At 43.7% G+C, this 20,601-nt stretch overlaps 2 protein-coding genes across 3 annotated transcripts in view; one reads left to right on the top strand and one right to left on the bottom strand.

Annotated features, from left to right (window-relative positions):
* LOC310902675 (uncharacterized protein) overlaps positions 1 to 20,601 on the bottom strand; it is a 36,925-nt gene that overhangs the window by 15,510 nt on the left and 814 nt on the right. The window contains exons 2-4 of one of the 2 annotated variants that reach the window (XM_083844568.1): positions 18,017 to 18,226; positions 10,869 to 10,943; positions 1,482 to 9,612 (exon numbers count right to left, since the gene is read on the bottom strand). The exons of the other annotated variant lie outside the window; for it this stretch is intronic. Of the exons in view, the coding sequence (XP_083700694.1) occupies positions 1,482 to 1,557 (76 nt within the window). The 5' untranslated portion in view covers positions 1,558 to 9,612; positions 10,869 to 10,943; positions 18,017 to 18,226. The remainder of the gene's footprint in view (positions 1 to 1,481; positions 9,613 to 10,868; positions 10,944 to 18,016; positions 18,227 to 20,601) is intronic. 2 annotated transcript variants of the gene reach the window in all.
* Positions 20,142 to 20,601, top strand: part of CHST15 (carbohydrate sulfotransferase 15) — a 47,170-nt gene continuing 46,710 nt past the window's right edge. The window contains exon 1 of the mRNA XM_083844565.1: positions 20,142 to 20,541. The gene's annotated coding sequence lies outside the window, so the exon portion shown is untranslated. The remainder of the gene's footprint in view (positions 20,542 to 20,601) is intronic.

The following is a 20,601-nucleotide window of genomic DNA, read 5'->3' as shown; positions in this document are numbered from 1 at the left end:
CCTCTTTTTGCATGCCATGGGATGTGGCTGCTGATGGGTGCTGGGTCACAGCGGGTCTGAGCTGGACCCTGCCTGCCCTTTCCTTCCTCACTCTTGCTTTCCCACCTGCTGGACAAACCCAGGCTGCAGAACCGACGAGCACACCCAAGCGAGAGGGAGCGCTGCTAATTACAGGGTACATGACATTGCTGCCGTTTGCCTGATTCCACAAGGAAACACTTTCTCCCTGTCACCATCTTGCCTTCTTTCATCCTTTCCTGCGGTGAGCACCACAGGGCAGTGTCCCTGTGTATGCGCGAACGTGCAAAACATTACGAGCGGAACTGAAGTGCACTAGCAACAGCAACAGTGCCAGCATGCTTGAAAAGCTGGTTAACCAGAAGCAGCAGCCGTGTTAAGAGGTGGCAACCCTTTCTGCAGAGCGATGCGCCTCGTACACATTCAGTGGCAGCTCAGCCATCAAATATCCCGCTGCCCTTTAATTATTTTTTACTTCTGTTAGCCTGGCAGGGCAGTGCTACCTGAGAAAGAAAACCAAGCCGAATGCCTCCTGGCGTGCTGCCTGGCAGCTTGCTTCGTGAGCTGGGCACACTGCTGACCAGCGCTGTGCCAGCTGCGGGGATGGGAGCTCGGCCACCCCTCGGTGCCTGGTCGTACCCTGGGGAGGGGACAGGACAAGACTTTCTCTTCGCTATCTTCTTGTTTTCCAGTAGTAAACTTAGGGTCTCAGCAACTAATGACTTCATTAAGAAGATTAAGCACTTTTCTATTAAAAGGTTTAAAGACTGCAAATACCAGTCAAGCGTCAAAAATGTACCGCTCATATTAAAATATTTTTTTTTCACTTGGGAAGTGCTCTGAAATCATTCCCTCTCCTGGGTTAGCTGTGTGGCTCACAGATGTACCAGCTCCTCTTTTATTTTACCCATACCCGGGTACCTCTCTTGATCTTACCACTGGTTTCCTCATCAACACTGCAGGGAGAAATCTGCGATTATTGGGGTGTTTTTGGAGTCATGCTCCCCATTGCTGTGATGCTGCAAAGCAGGAGAGGAAAACCATTTCAGGGCATTTCAGAGAAATGGGCAAACAGAGCAGACAGGTTGAAGGTGGCGTTGGCACCGCTGGGTGTAGGGACACCCTGGGGACCTGCCAGCGCTTGTCACCTCTGTCCCACTGCAGACCTGTCCCCTGCCCTGGAGGATCAATACTGCTCTAAAACCAGCTCCCTTCCCCACTTGTAAGGCTGGAATTGAAATTGCATGAGGGACCTAAAGCTGAGACTTTATGAAGGTTTTATGAAGACAGAAGGTTTTGTCAGTTTTGTGTTTTTATTGTTCTGAGGCAATAGGAGTCCTGCCCGAGGCTGCGCAGGGAGAGAGGAGGCAAAGCGAGGATCGTGCTCCCGGGGCAGCAGGTATAGGCAATAAGCAATAACTAATATAGGCAATAAGCGTGACATGAGAGGATTTCACACCTACTGAGAAATGCGTAGCAGGTTCCTATGTCAATAGGAGCAGTACCAGTGGCAGCTAGCAGTGGTGTGCTTGGGCTCATAGCAAATCCTTTATCAAGTGACTGAGGCCAGGGGAAGGCATCACAGCCATCCCCGACTTTTATTAAGCGAAAGAAAACCAATAAACAGGAAGGAGTTGCATGTGGAGAGACCACAGTCGATGGAATGAAACAGGAATAAAGGTTAAAGGATGGTTAGCAAATTTAAATGTGAGTGTTTCCAGACTCTCTTGGAAGCGGATGAAAGACTCTGATCTCCTCCAGGCTATTCTGAGAGGTTTTGGTTCAGGGCTGAGAAGAGCATTATGTAAAATATGCTTTCCTGCAACAGTTCCACTGTTTCACCATTTCCTGACCTTGAAAATCAGAATAATTTAACTATTTCAATGGGTTTGCCGTAGTGATGTCTACTGATAACTTGGAGCTAAGAGCTTGCCCACACTTAAAGCTTTTCAGCACGGCTCTCTCACTGGTAATTCTAGCTTTTACCAGCAAATGCTTTTAATGGCAGATATATGTCAGACATGTAGTAGTACATCGAGTCATTTGTGTGAACAGAACTGCTGTCTCAGTGCTTGAGGATTGCAGAGGAAGGTACGCTCATACAGGACAGAGAAAAATCCCATGCCTCTGTTCCTCACACGCTCAGAAATACAATATCAGTGTCTAAACACCTGTGATCCAGGCCTTTTTGTTGTTGTTGTTGTCGTTGTTGTTCATGTTGCCAAAATTTCAATCTTTTTTCTTTTTTAAATACTTGACTTGAGAGAAAGATGTCGCTGTCGTGTGGCTCCAGAACCAGAACACACCTCTCTGTGTGAAACTTCTGTATTCTGTGTCACCTCAATCCACCACGAGTGTCAAGTTTTACCAGTGATGGAGAATGTGCCTACAGAGCATGGTGAGGAGCAAGTCTAAACGGCAAAGCCATTGATGGGACACAGAAGTGCTTGGATTAGGCACAGGACTCAGATCTCAAACTGGCTTTTATATCCTTACTCATCCTAGTCTATTGTACATGGATAAGAATTTCCACTTCATACAGACTTTACTTACAGCTCATTTTAACCTGAGAAAAGTTAACTCCTTTAACCTGACAGTTCTTATTTCCCCCAACTGCAGCTGACATCAGAAAATTATACATGTGAATCGTGGAAGTGATTGTGGGATGAGCCCTGTGTATGCTCTCCTGCTATTGCAGAAATCGGTGACTACCACAGAAAACAAGTTCAAGGACAATAGCTATGAAACCTTCCTTCCTGGCTTCTGGGGAGTGATTGTTTGGGATATCACAGAACTCATGAGTGAGACTGGGTTGCATATGAAATCAAATAAATAGGTGGACATTTTACCTACCATACCTTGTCTTTTAAGATATTTTCTCTTGTAAGTACAGATATCCTGTGGGCTACAGATTTCCTGAGAGCTAGAAATAGTTCTCTCTCTCCCCTCTTTCTCTCCCTGTTTTAGTTTTGACTACAAGAATTTGTAGATAACTCAGAAGTATTTCATCTAGTGTTACAGTGAGCCATAACAGCTTTTTTCCTCTAGTTTTCCCTTTTTTTTTTTTTCCCCTGTAGCTGGACAATAGAGATTTGGAAAAGAACAAAACAAAACAAAACAAAACAAAAACAAACAAGCAAAATAAAACCAAACAAAAACAAAACAACACATCATTACATGCCTACAGACTTTTCTATGCAGGAGGATGAAGTAATGCCAACTCTGCTCATTAAAATATCTATTGATTTATTTAACGGATATACTAAAAGCACTGGCTATAACAGAGCATCTACAGATTCCTTAGCAGACAGTGCTCCCAAGCATTTACCTTCCTTGGCACCAGAAGGCATGTTCAGAAACTTCCTATGTTCAAGATTTTATGATCACAAAACCCTCTGCAGATATCTCTAAGAGTGATGAACTGCTTGCATGTATCTGCCGTACAAAAGCATGCTTTTAAATGTAATGGTAAGCTGGAGAACTGTCCAAACCATACACTGCATACTCAGGAGCCCCACTTAGAAGATATTTTTGCTTTATTGGAGATTTCTCCTTGGCCTGCTGATGTGTACAGGAAAGTAGTTCTCCTGCTTGGGAAAATAGGTAGTTCTTTGGCAGTTCACCCTTTGTGTAGCTTTCCAAATTTTAGATTAGAGTGTAACTAAACATTAGCTTGAAATGAAAAGTCTCATCTGGGCTCACACTTCATCAAAAACAAGGAGCTAGTCCAATGGGATTTTTAATTTCAACTCCACCTGTAATTTTATCTGCAAATCTAAAACTCATGAGTAATGAAATGGGAAAATCATAAAATGCCTACAGCTTTTCAAGCTTCAGCCTGTGATTTTCCAGCACCATCTGACTTTTGTTTATTCTCACATCACTTTTCATGAGAGCTACTTGAACCCTCACTCAAAGAATTTCCAGAAGCATCAGAAAAAGCCTTGTGCCTATGAGTGAGGGTTCATATTAAATGAGATACAAGGGCTAGAGCTCTAATGGAAACTTCAAAGTTGAGACACCTCCTACAGATACCACCTCCAACTGGACTTTTCCTGTAGCTTTTGTCCCTCCACCACTTGAATGCAGGCTGCAGCCAACTGGAAATGAAGACTACAGCCAGGTTATATGATAGAGCTATGGCATTTCTCATCATTCTGTATAAAGTTAGTCCTTTTTGGTTAAACGCATTCCCTTCTTGTCTTGGTCATCATCTTTGCAGTTAGCTATGGTATTTTATAACCATGATCATCTAGGGTTTAAGTGAGGCAATAGCTTTTAGAAGGAGAAAGTTTATCTCCTATTGGATCACTGTAAAAGAACAGATAAGCACCCAGGCACGCAAGGCCAAATGTTCAGAAAGGAATTGCTCATTTGAAAGCTTGTCCTTTCTCTCCAGCTTGGTCAATTTGTATAAGGAAAGTACTTTTCCTTGCCAGACTTGCCTTAGCCATCCCTGAAATGCTACACAGAAGTCAGGGAACAGCAGTTCGGATTCCCTGTCAGGAAGCGCTCATAGACAATTTTTGAAGAGCTGGAATGCCAGCCATAAACATGAATTATCTGTAGGTCTCGTGGACTTGGATGGGAGCTGGTCTGGGTTTTTTGGCTGCAGACGCTCAAGGCCATTCCTTGGCAGTGTTACAGCAAAAATATTTATACAAAGATGAAGCACAACTTTGTCAAAGCATTTGCACAAATTAAAAACTTTGTTTTTCCTTGCTCTTATTTATAATAGTACTCTAAAACAAAACAAAACAAAAACAAACAAACAAAAAAAAACCAAAGCAAAGCCACAACAACCCAAAGTTGTTTTCCCAATGAAGGAATTTTAATTGGTTTTCATGACAGGACTCGGTGACACTGTAGGTCCTTTCTCATGAGCACTGGGCCTGCGTTTCCTTCATCTTTAGACCCAGGGGAAGTAACCTGTTGCAAGTTTTATCAGAGGAAAAGCAGCACTAAAGAGAGGTCAATCCTGAGACCTAGAATACTTCATTGCCTTGCTCTAGCTACTTAGAGAGCTTCCTTTTCATCTCGGTGTTAGTGCAGTCCCTTGTACAATTTTTCAGACCCATGGCTGAAGATACTCCATGGATATATACCAGTGATAAGCTCTTTGGCATCACCCTCTCAGTGGCTAGGTCAACTCACTGAAGATCTTACTCAAATATTTATACAGCTCTGATGGGCAGGATGTGAATATATCCAAGTGTAATTAAGCAGCGCGGTTCTAGTTCAGCCTTTTCACCACTACAGAAACCTGTTGCAATAGCTATTCATTTAATCTTTCCTTTTGAATATTGAAATAGAAATGCTTTTAAATGCTTAGGCATCACCTCGTGTGAAATGTGGGAATGAGGAGGAAGAGGAAAGAATATTTTCCTCTTATTGAGAATTCTGTACCAGTAGCAAGAAACAGAGGCTTTAATATAGGGAATTTATGCTGAGCAATCTGTCTTAGCTGAGCTGTAGAACAAGCTGTTTTTCACCCATAATATGAAACAAATTCATTTTTGGCTTCAGGCTGCTTCTTGAATGCATGATAATGCAGACAAGGGTTTCTTAAATTTTAACTTCAACTTTAAAAGAAAAAGGAAATGTCTGTATTTAAAATCTGTGGTCACATATGGACCCCGGTAAGGTCTGTTGATGTTGAATACTGTGCTGGCAGCTGCTCAATACCTGGGAGATACACTCTATGCACTGAAGAACAGAAGAATAACAATGAACTGCTAAGTTAACTCTCGTGATTGTGCTAGGTATGAGCACAAGAGAGAGATATTACATAGCTCTCTGAAATGAATGATCTCAAAGATCTCTCACTCTGAGAAATGGATTTGTTTACCTGCATAGACTCATAATGGGTGAAAATAAGATTTTATTTTTAGATGTCTTGGTAGCCGATTAGAGCTATTTAGAAAATAGCAGTTTCATTTTTTAGGCAAATGTTGGAATTCCTTTATTTCTTCTCACTTCAAACTGGAATAAAAAGTTAACATTTGCTGATGCAATAATCATCAAGAAACTGTACTATAGTACTGTAGTAAAAAAAAAAAAGAAACAATGAGGCTAACGTCTTATTAAAATAAAATATTGAAAATATTGACAGTTTCATTAGGAAACTAGTAAGTATAGTAAAAATTGATATGCCATCTCAGCTTGCTGCTGCAAAACTGCAGTTCTCCAGGTTCTGCTCCATGCCTGTCTTAGCAAGGGCTGTAATAGCTGTATTACACACAGCTGTGACTGTGTCCTGCAGCTTGCTTTTCTCATGCATTAACAGCATTTTTTAAGAGAATTTTCTGTGAATACTGTTGGGTCTGCTGGTGTTTAAAGCCCTTGTGCCACGGTATCCCGTGCAAGAACAAGCTGTTTGGTAGAGCAGGCAGATGTTCCTTGTTTCTGCCCCAGCAGTGTCTGCGGGATATGATACACAGTCAGCTTCATGCTGATGTTCTATTAGAGAAAAAGCATATTTCTGGGAGCCTAGGGTGTCTACTTTCTAATCCTAGCCTCACTCCCTTGTTCAAAATACAGCTCTCTCTGCATTGGCAAGCAAGTGATCTCGCCGCTTAAATTCTACCTTGCTCTTGCAATGAAGCAGTAGTAGAAATGGTGAGAAACATTAGGGAATAATGTCTGATAAAGACAAGGGTGAAACAGGTCCCAGAAAGCCCATTTTGCTTCAGAGCTCTTTTACGTGAAAAGCTTCATGCATTTGTTCTTGCTGACAGAGTTAGAAATGTATGAGGCTGTCAAAAACAAACTCAGAAGCAATGTTATGTCTGTCACTATGTTGGTGGAGTTTAGATATGACTGAGAAAAAGAATTTGTTTCCTTGGTAGCAGAAAATTGCTTATTTTACAAGGTGCCATGGAGAGTGTTATCTACTTGGGATTTATGGAGTAGAGGCTTTAATAATGCATTTCAGCAGGAAAGGAATATTTGTTTTATGACATACTTTCCAGTGTGGTGGTTGGCTTTTAGACACACTGTGTCTTGAAAATTGATAATGCACATATCAGAGAGCTCGGAAGTCACTTGCCACAAGGGCAGGCAGGATTTGTGGAGCTGGAGCTCAAACTGACTGGGTAGATCCCAAGGCTCAGGGCACCCTGGCTGGCGGACATCCTGGTGGGACAACATCAGAAGTGGAGCATGAGCACAAGCATCAAATGAAATTCATTATTTTGGACAGCGTCTCCTGGTGTGGAAATGCCATTAGCAAGAGCAGTGGTGTTTAAGCCATTAAAAGCTATTCCTATACGGTAGTATAGGGATTTGGTCCTGTGGAACATTGCTTGTTGACTTCTGAAAATAATGATGAGATAGCACAAGACTTTGAACCAAATTCAACGAGGATAAGAACAGTGCTGTTGCTGTCATATTAAAGTCAGAGGATTGGAAAACATGATATAATTTACAGTTATTTGGCATGCAGCAGCTCCGTCAGCTGAGTGGAACTGGCACACCAGGCTGGGTAGGGAGGAAGGCACATCGCGTGACAAACAGCTAACAGGAGGATAATATCAAGTAGGTGCCGAGAGTTATTTGTTGCTTAATGAAGAGCCTCTTGAGGTTGAAAATTTACAGTCCTTTCACAGTTCAATTTTGTCAGAGTACAGAATAAAAATAACCATTGACTAGACCGTGGAGATGTTTCAATGCACAGAGGAAGTAGCGCAGACCTTGCAGACCCAAGGCACAAAATTATATTGACAAGGGAAGGCAGACCCAGAGAACGAGACAGCAAAGGCCAGCTAGGGCATAAAATGGGGGTAGTAATTAGGCCACTAATTAGATTCTTAAGGAAGGAAGGATGCTTTTGAGTAGAAAAAGGAAGAAAAAATTCCCAGCACACATGAAGTTCAGATCAGAAACTGCCGTGACTCCTCCACCCTCCTTGAGGGAAGAGGCCTGGTCAAAAAGTCGGGAACAAAACTGGGTTTTGGTGAGCAAGGGCTATGGATGGAGGTGTTCAAGGCAGGAATTGCCCTTTGCAAGCCAGAATGCAGTGCCATCTTGTAGGTGATCTCTCTGAGGTAAATTACAAATGCTGAGAAAGTTCCCTGTGGAAAAACATGTCTCCAGTGAGTTCAAGAAGCTGAATTTATGTCCTACAAATGCCTGAACTTGATTTTCTGAGATGGTTGGAGTCCCTGCAGAATCACATACATTTTTGACCTGTGCTTGGCGTCATCCTGACCCCCCTTCCACTTGGTCAAGTTTATAAATCACACTCATTTCATTATATTTTTCGTTTTCTAGGCTGGGAGTTCAATAGTCTAGTCACACACAAATATAATCCAAATCCTCTCTCCATACCATTTTAGTTCTTATCACAAAAATGGCTCACTCTGAAAAGAACTTTTACAAAAGATTGTTGATTCTGCCAGAATTGATGAAAGATAAATCTGTAATATGAAGAGAAGAGAGAATTCAAATAGTAAGGAAAAAGTGAAGGCACCTGGGACACAAAATAAACGTGTCATTTTAGCTGTGGCTCTTTCACCTCTGTTTTATTGTGTTCATGTTCTTATTATTTGAAATAACATCTCAGATTTAAAATGAGCATAATACCTGAAATGGCAAAAAGGCCAGAAAAGCTATTCAGAACCTTAAAAGTACAGTTAATATAATTTAGAAAATATTTAGTGGAGCAGTGTTTTCAAGGTACATATGCAAATGGTGTGGATGGCAGTGCTGGAAATGCAGTTATGACCAACCGGTTGGGCTGAGCCTCTCCCTGTGTCTGGGACCATATCATCATGTCCCATATCAAGTGCAGCCTTAGGAGTGTTTACCGTCCCATCACCTCCCAGCTCTATATCCCACTCACGAGGTGTCACTGGGGACTGCTCATCTCAGGGCAGGAAGCGGCAGAAAGGAGTATTTTGGTGAACACTTGCCAAAATACCCTCTGTGAACAATGGGAGCAATGATATTATGAATGCCCACTGGAGAGTGGACACAGCCTTCAACTCCACTGAAAAAGGTTCCCTACAGAAAAGTTATGCTCCAAAAAAGTTGAAGACTGGTCAGTGGAGCTTGCATCTTCCTGACAATTCAGCTACTTTTGTCAGAGATCGTATCCAAATAATCTAAGATCATATTAAAGCCAATTAGGGCCAATTGTCCTCATGCTTTTTTTTTTTTTTTTCCTAGCATTGGGCCAGAAAAGGGGAGACTTTGAGAGAGAGAGGTGACATCTGGAGCAGCTAATAACCAAGCTGCATCCCCCAGTTGCAGCGTGTGTAAGACGGTGTTGGCCCCAAAAGTTGACCAGAGCTCACCTTTATATCTTGCCTACAGCAGAAAGCACCAGGAGCCGTGGCTCAGCCGGTGGCCAGTTGGAGAGGAAACCAGCCCACCGCGTGACCTGCAGCAGCAGCTGCCGGGCCCGGCGGCAGCCTGGCGGTGGGAAGTCTCCAGCCGTGCCGTGGGGACACGGTGTGCGCTCACTGCTGCGGACAGCCCCGGCGGAAAGGACAGGACAGCTCTTTGTGTTCCTTTGTGTTGGCAACGCCATGCTTTTGTATGGCTGCAGGCTCTGGAGGCTGGGTAAACAGCTGAGCACACAGCTAGACACTTCTGAAAAAAAAAAACCAAACAGGGATAAACCCAGATTTTGCTGCAAAACTGGAAATGAGGAAGAGGAGCGCCTGATCTTGGCAGGACGTGCCCGGGGCGCTGCTCCAGCCGTGGGTGGAAGTCCCCATCGCAGGCAGCCCAGTGCGAGCAGGAAGCATCCTGCTGCAGCCCCGGAGGAAGCCCTTGCTATGACAACAGGAAACGGCTGACAAACATGAAATGTTGGAGAGGAAAGCAAATATTGCAACTCGGGACGGAAATGGCGATATTTCAATCAATGTTGTCACATCAGCTACGGATCGTTGTTGTTTCCTTGAAAGAAGTGGAAGATGGAGAGGAGCAGAGAGTTTTATCTTGCAGCACAACTCCCGCCTTCAAGAAATGTGCACAGAGTGCAGAGCGAGTTCGCAATGCCCTGGTGACTGCAGAGTGCCCCGCGAAGTTCAGCGTCAATACTTCTCTGCTACTTGCAGGTCGTAATTGACAGTGGCAGTTTAATTAAACAAAAACAGCAAGGCACTTTCTTGCTAAAAGGGCAGACCATAATCATTTTCTAGAAATGGACTCCTCAAGCTCTCGCTGAGGATAAACAATTGCAGCACTTGCAAATTCTGCTAAGTGAGTTCAAGCCTTCATTGTTATCTTGCCTTTTTTATACTGCAAAATTGTTGGGAGGAATAAAAAGATTCAGGAATATTTATTACTCTTCCTAAGGGATTCATTGCATTCTACTTTGCAGTGCTTTGTCATATTACCAGTTGTCACTGTACACACATTTAATAAATACTTAGTGTTATAAAGATAACACTCTTATCACTTTAATGACTTTGCACTGGTGCAAATGAAAATGAATACTAATAAAGTTAGCAGTAACCATGGTACAGTAAAAAAATGGTTATTTTCTTTTACAGTTCAGCGTAGTCTGTTTTACTAAAAATATCTACTCAGCCCCAATTCTTCCCCGAGGTAGTTCTGCTGCCTATCAGCACTGCCGTGACTGAATGAAGACACCATATGTGCATTTCTCTGCCAGCAGGTATACAGGTCTTTGGGGGTTCTGCAGGAATCCCAGCATACGGGTCAGACTGACATTTCTTTTTCGATCCAGAAGAGAAATAGCAATGGTGCTACAGCAGCCAACAGTGCTACGGCAGCCTTTCTAGACAGTTCTGCATTGTCTCATCCTAGCAGCTTTCCATATCCTTTCTGATCGTTCTTCCCTACCGTTTGTATGCCAGCAGAGCTGCCTTACCTACCTGAGCTGCTGCCAGGACGTGCCAGTGCAGCTTCATCAGGGCTTGGCCAGGGCTGCACATGATTTCGGTCTTGCACTGTAAGATAGAGCAAAGCCGGGGTCATGTCTGGGAACAGCCCCACGCCCAGGGAGCCGCGAGCTTCCAGGAAGGCTCAGACATCCTGTCTGTGGGTGATCTGCGAGGGCGCAGCCGGTTCAGGCGGCGTGGGATGTTCCCGACTGGTCGCACGTCTCCGGCCCAGCTGCACAAGGCACGAGCAGTTGGTCTGGCATGGCCCAGAGGCACTGGGCTGGCTCTAAAGGGTCTGTTCATTTGATCTCTGTTACTGCAGGAGACATATCTATGGTTTTTAGAGCTCTCCTTGCTTGGTATGAATCACTGGAAGTTGTGGACAAGGGGAAAAAATCCTGCAGTTGCAACCTACCAGAAAAGAAATCTTTGTGGAAGCAAATGCGTTGTAGTATTCATTTATTAAATGAGTCAAACGAAAGTTTGCTCCCTCTTACATTAGGTCATTTCACTCTTATTTTTATTTTTTAATAGTCACCACCAAATGATCAAATATAGAGATTTTTCCATCCCTGTACATTTCCCAAACATTTTTCTTTGTTCATATGAAGGTTGAATTTGAGATTGAGAGCACATGGAGCTGAGAACCAAATCTTATTGCATGTTTTTTCTCCAGTATACTTTGTGCTGACCTAAAAACAGCTATAGAAGCAATTAATACCAAGTAGTTGTATCTTCCACAACAGAGAGAATAATCTATTCTGAACAAAGAGCTCTCAAACACATGGTGCTTTCTTAGTCTAAAATGAGAGTTAAGCCAAAGTGCTGAAAGTGCAGTCAGGAGAAATAAAGATATTGCAAGATTTCAAATACTAAGCATGAATATCTTAAATTCAAAAACCAAAAGCTTATGTAAGTTTAAGCCTTGAGATTTTTACGTCTACAAAATCTGATAATTTTAAAGTTATTGTCCTTACTACACAGAACTCTCACATTGCTCATTTGCTTTTATGGTTGGTGGACATTTTTACACACTAAGGCATAAATTTAATAGAATAAACAGTAGTGTAAAATACTACAGATAGCAACTGTACAGCAGCCAAGCACTGGATCTTATAGTGAACTTAAATTTAGGGTCTCCTGGTTGAACAGATGGCAAATGTCAAGCCTGATGTTGCATTAATGTAGCTCTCTTCAGTGCAGTCTTTTGATGGAAGGAAGCTTGAGGTCAAATTCACAGAAAATCTGCATTAACTGCACCAGTACATTATCCAAAACACTCACTGTGATGATAATACCTTGACAAAGACTATATTCATGTGGATATGCAAGTCATCTCAGATATATGGGCTTGGCTTTCCAGTTTGGTGAAGGTACCTGGGATTTACAATGGGATGGAGACCATCAGCAAACCGCTGGTGGCAGAAGTTATGAGAGATTCAAAATGAAGGAGAATTGATTCAATCCGATAGCCTAGAATAATATATTTCTCTATTTTTGACTCGTAGATATAAAGAATTTAGTAAGAAAATGTGGTGTATCATTGTGGGATCTTGTGCTAATTCAATGACCTCTGAGGCACTTAATGAATAGTGCAGGAGTTTGACCTAGCTCTAAACATAGCCCTGTTTTCTGCACCATTATGACAGTGTTACTAGCCTTGGGTATAAAGGAAATGTAGTTGTATTTTACAGGACAATGTAGATTCCAGAATGTTCGTTCACCTCTCTACATTGGCATTACTAATCTGTCTTTCTGCACCACTCTGATTTACCACAGTCCATAAAATGCACACTAAGACCTCTCACTACTATTTATGTCACTGTCATTTTTCTTTATTTTGTCCTGCTGTTATGCTTTCAAGCAGTCAGAAGCTGGCAGCCACTGTCTTAAGGATAAAAATGAATTGACTAAATTAATAATGGCCACAGGGTACTGAGACAACCAGAGGTGTGGAGAAAGGTGGCCAGGTTCCCAAACAATGTTATTAAATATAGCAATATAACCTTGGTGAGTCAATACAACATCAATTGCCCACAACTAACACAATAATTTTACCATCCAGAAACACTCCAGGGAAATAAACATATCTCAAGATTGCCAGGAAAGCCAAATCATTAATGAACAGAATGATGATGAAATGCAGAAAGTCTTGGTTCTTGAGCAAAGCACATTAGTTTCGGGGACATGAAGCTCATTTGTAATGTGAATTTAATTCATATAATCAACACAAAGACTCTGAACAGCAAAGAAGAGATTTTCTGAAATGAAGACTGATTTCTTTGCCAGTACTTTTATGTGAAACACACTCACAAATTGTATTTCTGTGGCCAGGAGTGGATATTTAGACGCCTAAATATCCATTTGTATATACCAATGGGCAGTTTGCCTCTGCAACTAGAAGAATAGCAGCAGAGCTGCAGGTTTTCCAAGTCTGAGTTCCCCAGTGGTACTTCTCGACTCTCACTTTGAGGAGAACTGGCTCGCTGTGCTTTTCTGCCCTCAGTACTTCTGGATAAGATTCAGAGGACACTGAAGTGCTCCATAGCACTGGTCCTAGCTCTTTGTACAGGGGTGAGACTGTCCCTCGGTCTCATCTGCTGTGTAGTTATGCTTGCCATTAATATTTCACTTCTCACTAGAAGTTCTCAAAGCTCTTTTCAAACCTAATTAAGGTTCACGTTACGTTTAAGAATGAGGCAGATATCCTTATGACAGGAAAAGTGAGGACAAGAGAAATGAAGTGACTTATTCAATATCACACAGTTGTAGTCCTGAGACTGAAACACAAAGATCTCAATTCTTGTTAGTTTGCTTTAACCACTAATGAATAATAATGACTGACCATATTGAAAATTAATAGCGCTTTCACCGTGCTTAGCACGTTTAAAGTGCTGTTGAAATACTAATTCATTCACCCTCGCTGATCACTGGGGGTTATGCAAGACTTTCTTCCTGCAACTTGATCAGCTTTGCACTCGTGGAAAACCACTGAGTTAATCAGATTGCTCACCAGTGGAAAGCAGAGCATGGAGAGGATTGCAGGATGAGGAATGAGAGAGGATGCTCACACTGTCTGGCTTTGTGTGTAAAACTGAAGTGTCTGATGTAGGGGTGCTTGAGCTGAGAACTTGTCTCCCTTACCATCAGCAGAGAGAAGCAGGCTCCATTAGAAGGCATTCAAAGCATCTGAGTTAGAAGCTATTTCTCTGTGCTGAGCCTCTGGAGAGCCTAACATTAGAGGTCTCAAGCTAGACATGTGAATCCTCTCCCTTAAGTGCTTATTATTATTCCCATTTTGCAGGTGGGTGAACTGGAAAAGACAGGACTGTGCTAAATTAGGTGAGCTGCCTGCAGAGGAAAGGCTCCCTCCCTGCTCCCCCCCACCCCCCCACCGTAAAACCCCTGGAAGTGTGTATGTGAAAAGGAATGCAAATATGAATAAATCTCTGGAGGATATGTTTAGGCTGTAAAATACAGAGACAGCATCAAGATATCTGAAAGTGCTCTTAGAATATACGGTGAGTCACGGGCACGGCACTGTGTATTAAATGGTCAACACTTATTCAACAAAAGTAATTTCTCATGCGAGACCACAGGAGTCACAGAAATTGGCTTTGCACCAAAGTGCCTGATTCAGCAAGATATTACCAGTCTGCAGAAGCTCTGCTGCTGTGTTTCAGCTTTTAGGCACTGGGAGACAAGAAGTAACCAGTGTGAGGAGAAACCAAGAGACTCCTTACAGATTTGAGCATGGCGGTGTTTTAACTATGTGAATAGAAACTTATCGCTGAAAAATATGTAATAAGAATAGATAATATATGTATGAAATTCAGCCCTCCCATGCTATTTCTTTAGCTTGTATGAGGCAGATTGAATTTTACTTCTCTGTCTTCTGCTACCTCTACCATTCCTCTTGAAGTCAGAATTCAGTTGCAACTATGGCAGACGTTAAAAATGATAACATAAGAAAGTGTTTACCAGTTCTACCACTGCAGGTGTACTGGAGGAATGACTACAAATTGAAATGACTCCATAACAAAGCCTGACAAAGGGTAAAAAAAAAAAAAAAAAAGGAATATTCATTTTTTTCTCTGAAATTAACATGAAGAATAGCACTTGAAGAAAACATTTATCAGTATGTCAGCAAGGCAGCAAGGAGGTATGTGATTTATCCTTGTAATAATGGTTTTTGTAACTTAGAAGGTAAAGAGTTGATCCAGCTTGTTATTTTTCATATGACATCTAGGAAGTTAAACGACTTTATTTGTGTTTCTAAAATGAAAGCTAATCTAGCATAAGTGTGCCTGGCAATGCATCACCCCGCAGCTGGACAGGGTCAGGGCCCATCGTCTGGTCCTGAGGGAAGGAAGCCTGGCAAGAGCCATCATTGCACAACTAAACTCTCCTCTCCTAAAAGAGGGCTGATCTCATGTGTTGACCTCATCAGTGACTTCATGCCTATGGGAACAGCCCCTGACCATGCTGTTCCCTGAAGCGGGCACCCTCAGGGAATGCTAGCTGCCCGAGGCTAAAAGCAGAGCCTGCAAAAGCTTGAGTGCAAGTCCGGCTTCAGATTTTGGCCCCTCTACCCTCAGAGTGGCCAGGTAACAACTCCTCACCAGGTCAGAAGGACCCCTGGAGAACCCCTTGGATACTCTCTTATACAGGTATGGGGTTTTCTCCTCATAAGTAGGATTTCTGTTGCAGCAAAAGGCCAATCCATACAGAGAACATTCACCCCATGTACTTTACATTAACAAACCAGCATTGGTAATTCAAATATTTACACATTATGGCTAAAAGAAACAGCCCTTCCCTTCCCTTCCCTTCCCTTCCCTTCCCTTCCCTTCCCTTCCCTTCCCTTCCCTTCCCTTCCCTTCCCTTCCCTTCCCTTCCCTTCCCTTCCCTTCCCTTCCCTTCCCTTCCCTTCCCTTCCCTTCCCTTCCCTTCCCTTCCCTTCCCTTCCCTTCCCTTCCCTTCCCTTCCCTTCCCTTCCCTTCCCTTCCCTTCTTCCCTCCCCTCCCCTCCCCTCCCCTCCCCTCCCCTCCCCTCCCCTCCCCTCCCCTCCCCTCCCCTCCCCTCCCCTCCCCTCCCCTCCCCTCCCCTTCCCTTCCCTTCCCTGTGCTTGTTAGAACACATTCTTGATCAAATTTTGAATGCTTCTTTTTGAATTTAAAAGCTAAAGGAAGAAGAATAAATGACATGAAAAGAGAAACCCTGGGCAGGGGAGTGCACACAAAATGTCCCAGTGACCTACAATTCCTTACCACAGGCACAGTGGTGAAATATGTGACCATACAGCATATATCTGGAGAGTGACATTTTAAATGTATGACACAGAGGGGTAAAGATGGCTCAGTAGCAGAAATTAAACACCTCCAAGGGCAAGACTCTTCCCTCCTCCTTCACAGGAGCAGAGCTGCCATTAACTTCAGAGGCAGCAGTGTGTGCTTTGAACCAGGAGCTACATGCAACCGGTGCCAGAGAAGCCACCGGAGAGTTTTAGCGGAGATCTGTGGCATCTTGGAGCATCTTTCCCTATTTAGTCTGCCTTAACCACCCAAACTCCTTCTATAATCAAAGCTCATGATGTGTTACAGATTGCCAAAGACTTTTTTTCTGCATTAATACAAATAATTCAAATAAGAAACTGAACTAACCTAACGCCAAGCCCCTTGGTTGCTGGCTCACATAGTTGTTCCACAGCTGCAAAGAGCCCTTGGTTGGTGTCGAGAGTTATTGGAGGAGCAGTGTGAAACCCCCTGGCCATCAGCACATGTGAGCTATTTCTGCTGCCAATCTGAACCCATCTTCATGTGTCTTCTAAATCATAACCCCTCATTCAGATTCCTTTAGGGAATCGCAGAGCTGTACATGCACCAGGCTGAAAAGCGTTGCCTGCCCTAGGAGTTAAACACACGTATTTCCAAAAGCAGCAGGCTTCAATCGGCTCCGAGCCTTCTTGTTGCATGTGGTGCCACGAAAGCATTATGGTAATTCTGAGCACTGAACCATTTAAAATCTATTTTAATTGATTCCTGGCTATTTTGTGATTCCAGCATATTGTTAAATGGGTGGTAGATAAAAGTAGCAGGAGGTAACATCTTCTTTTGTATTGCTGCAGGGAGATCATGCCTAAAATACAGCATTAAATTCTGGGTACCTCATTGCCAGAGAGATGCAGACAAATTGGAAGGAATTCATAGAAGAGCAATAAAAATGATTAAGGGTCTGAAGAGACTGAGTTATGAGTGAAGATTAAAGGGACTTAATATGTATCACTTGGCTAAACGATGACTAAGAGGGAAATGATACCCTTCAACAAGTACTTGGAGGGCATAAATATCACAAATAAAAAGGAATAATTTAGGGTGCTGAAGGACATACAACTTGGGATAAAAGGATGGTGTTAGGCAAAGGGAGACTGGCTCTGAGTACACATCATTAAATCTAACAGACCATTTGTGGGGAAACGAATCCTGACACATTTATCTAATCCTGTTTCAGTATCAATTATTGCCTGTTCTTGGAAAAATCCTGTTGTCTTCAATTAAAGACTGAGAAAGGACTCCCAGATGCAATCCAGGGATTTATGAGCCAAGAAGCAGTGGCAAATTGGGAAAAGTGCAAGAAAAAAAATATTTGGAGTATTTGAAGGTTGATATACCCTTTCCCCAGCACCAAAGGATGTATAAAGACATGAAATCAGTGATCTGAATTTTAAGAATGTGTCTGTTGCCAGGATACCACGGGGAAAATAAAAGTAATAATGCATTTCTTTACAACGTACACATTCCATTAATTCCAGCGAGAACTGTACCAACACTTTAATGGGAAAACAGTCCATGAAGAAGAATAAATCTTTCTCTAATTTTCTCATAGCACCAACTTAGAGCTCTGAACCCGGCCTCAGAGCTGGAAGAAGTGCTGAAATGGTCTCCACAAGCCTGACAGCGCTGCAGCCCTAACCCCAGTCCGTCTTAGAAAGCAGCCGTGCATTCAACAGGATTGAATGTCTGCGTGAAATTAGGTTTTGCCGTGCCTGTGCCCAGCAAAGCGGATCAGCAGCATAGCAGTGTAATGCCTAAAACTGCTACACACGCCGTATAGAGCACCTTGTGGTTTTTTGGACTTACTGCATGAAAACTCCCCGGCACCATTCAGAGGTCCCCACGCAGGACATGATTTTGCTCCCAGCTCCAGCTCCCCCTTTGCTTCCCTGTGCTGAACCTGCTGCCTCGGCGGGACTCGGCTTTTCTGTTTGCTCCTCGCAGCTCACAGCACAAGGGGGACGGAAGCTCTTCGGGGACGTTATTCGCTTTTCCTGTCATAACCCACATCAGGTTCTGGTGAGATAAGAATTTAATGTGAGGGCATGAGTTTATGCTGGTACCCTGTGGAAAAATCCCTTGAGAAAGCCTTTGGAAAGCTGGGCCTGGGGATGGGAGGTCGTGGGAAAAGAACACCCCAAAAGCAGCAGGAGTGGGAAGCAAAAGTCTCCGGGGTTGTTGCGGGGAATGGACTTCTTCCTCCAGTGTTTGAGGGTGGGAGAGAGCAAGCGCCAAGCAGACACATCAGCATTCCTGCCCTCTTTGTGAGAATAGCCTAAAGATGCTGATGCTGTAGCAGGCACGCAGAGGAAGAGCAGTCCATTTCCCCGGATTAGCATCCCATTACAGCTGTGCTCTGAGGACACAATCTGATTTGTTTATCCCAGAGTTAACTCTGGCTGTAAATGTGCAGTTCTGCTCCTGTCAAACCCAGCCACCAGACCTCTTCACCAGGGGTCTGCCCCTAACTGTGATCAGTAGCAATGAGGTAGGAATCTCCCACATTAAAAAATCACCTTTTATATTCATGCGTCTGTGCTCCCAGGTTTCTTTTTTCTTTCTTTCTTTCTTTTTTTTTTTTTTTTTCCCCACTTGATGACTTGATAAGCCTGCTCAGAGCTTACAAATATGTTCAAACATGTTTTAAAAGCGAGATGATCCTTTCATGCACAGTGAGCATGGCAAGCATGAGGAATCGTATCTACAGAGGTGGGGGTCAGGAGCTTTTGTTTTCTGAAAGCCAATATAGTCAGGGACAGTTTTCCTATGATTTCTCTGTTTAATCACTTCATTTCTTCCCTCTTTAAACATCTTGAATCATGAGAATTAAAGCCCAACCTTAGTTTTAAAGATTATTTATTTTGACTGCTCTTTTTTCTGACTATAATTGTCCGCGATAACACAATTCATTGCTGGAGAGTGATTTAATATGTCAAAACATTTTGGATTTCCCTCCCCATCTCACTGGGTAAAGTTGAAGATAGTCCGCAAGTGCCCATGAGATGGGTAGACAGAAACTTTATGGACTGTCTGGAAGCTACTGCTTGTGGATACTGCATGAAGATATTTGCTCCAGCTGATGGTTGGTGGGGAGCGGGGTGAGCAGATCATTACCCAGGGAATGAAGATCTTGTTTTCATGACAGTTTCTTTGATTTTTTTTCTTAAATATATAGAAAGGAAGGAAGGGAGTGCAGAAATGTGGCTAAGCGTAATTGCTATTCAGAGCATCCCATGAGGCCTAAAAAGGCTTTGGAGGGCAGCATATTTAACCCGGAGCAGAAACACTGAATATGTGTGAATATTTCAGAAGTCCCAGGTTTTACCCAGTCAGCTGTTTTATTCCGAGAGGATTTTAAGGTGAGAAATTGGTGAGACTCATATATGACCTTAGCTGAGGCTCTCTGATCCATCCAGAGCTCACATATACCACGAAGTAGGAAACTTGTGGATGTGTGTTTTTAAGTCAGTCTCTTAGTTATCTGTATGTGATCTTACAGGTGTATTTGAATTCTGTTTGGCTCCCAGTCACAGCTGTAGTTTGGGAGCTGTTTTGCAGTCTACTTTTAAGTTATATATGGTTTCACTTCAAAGGGGATTCCTGTGATTTTTTTTTTTCTTTGAGATGTTTCTGACTGCTATAACCAAAGTTGGATTTAGGAATGGAAAATCTCCTAAAACCCAGCATTTTCATACTTAGCTCATGCTTTGTTACCTCGACACGTTAGCAATGAAGTCGCTGAGCACTACCCACGCAGACTGAAACCCGACAGTGGCTTCCCTTCGTGGTAGGAGAGGGGTACGGAGAGCTTTCCACCTGCGGTGTGCTAACACCCAGACCTTGGCCAGGGCAGGCACAGCTGCACAACTTCAGATAAGGCGAGCCCTGCGAGCGTGGCACGCGGCCCTGCCGTGACACCGCACGCTGAGCGCCGCAGGAGCGTGCAGACGTTGTGCGGACGGTTTCACGAGCAGGCTGCACGTTCAGATAAACACATCTATTTATGTCTACACGCTGGGGTCCTCTTGACGGAGGATGAACCGTGCGCTTTCGGAGCACTGGGTTTTGCCTTCCCAGCCAGCGTTTGTGCTGTTTGTGCTGACACAAACCCGAAGCGGGGCTGCGGGACCCGCTCGGGATCCTCGGCTCTCCCTCCTCCTGCCCCCACTCGGCGACTGGGGCCGCCGCCTTCCTCCGGCCCCGTCCCGGTGGGACAGCCGGGATCCCCGCAGCATCCCTCGGGAGAGGCCTTGCCGGGAGCTCCCAGCGAGCCGAGGCTGCAGCCGATGCCGGGGCGATGCCCGGCGGGACCCGGAGCCGGCTGGGTGCGGGTGCGTGCGGGTGTGTGCGGTGTGTACGGGTGTGTGCCGTGTTTCTGGGGGTGTGTGCGG

This window comes from Anser anser (assembly GCF_964211835.1).
Source record: "Anser anser genome assembly, chromosome: 7".
Classification (NCBI taxonomy): Eukaryota; Metazoa; Chordata; class Aves; order Anseriformes; family Anatidae; genus Anser; species Anser anser.
Note: the sequence above shows the minus strand (reverse complement) of the source record. Positions and strands in the feature narration are given on the sequence as shown.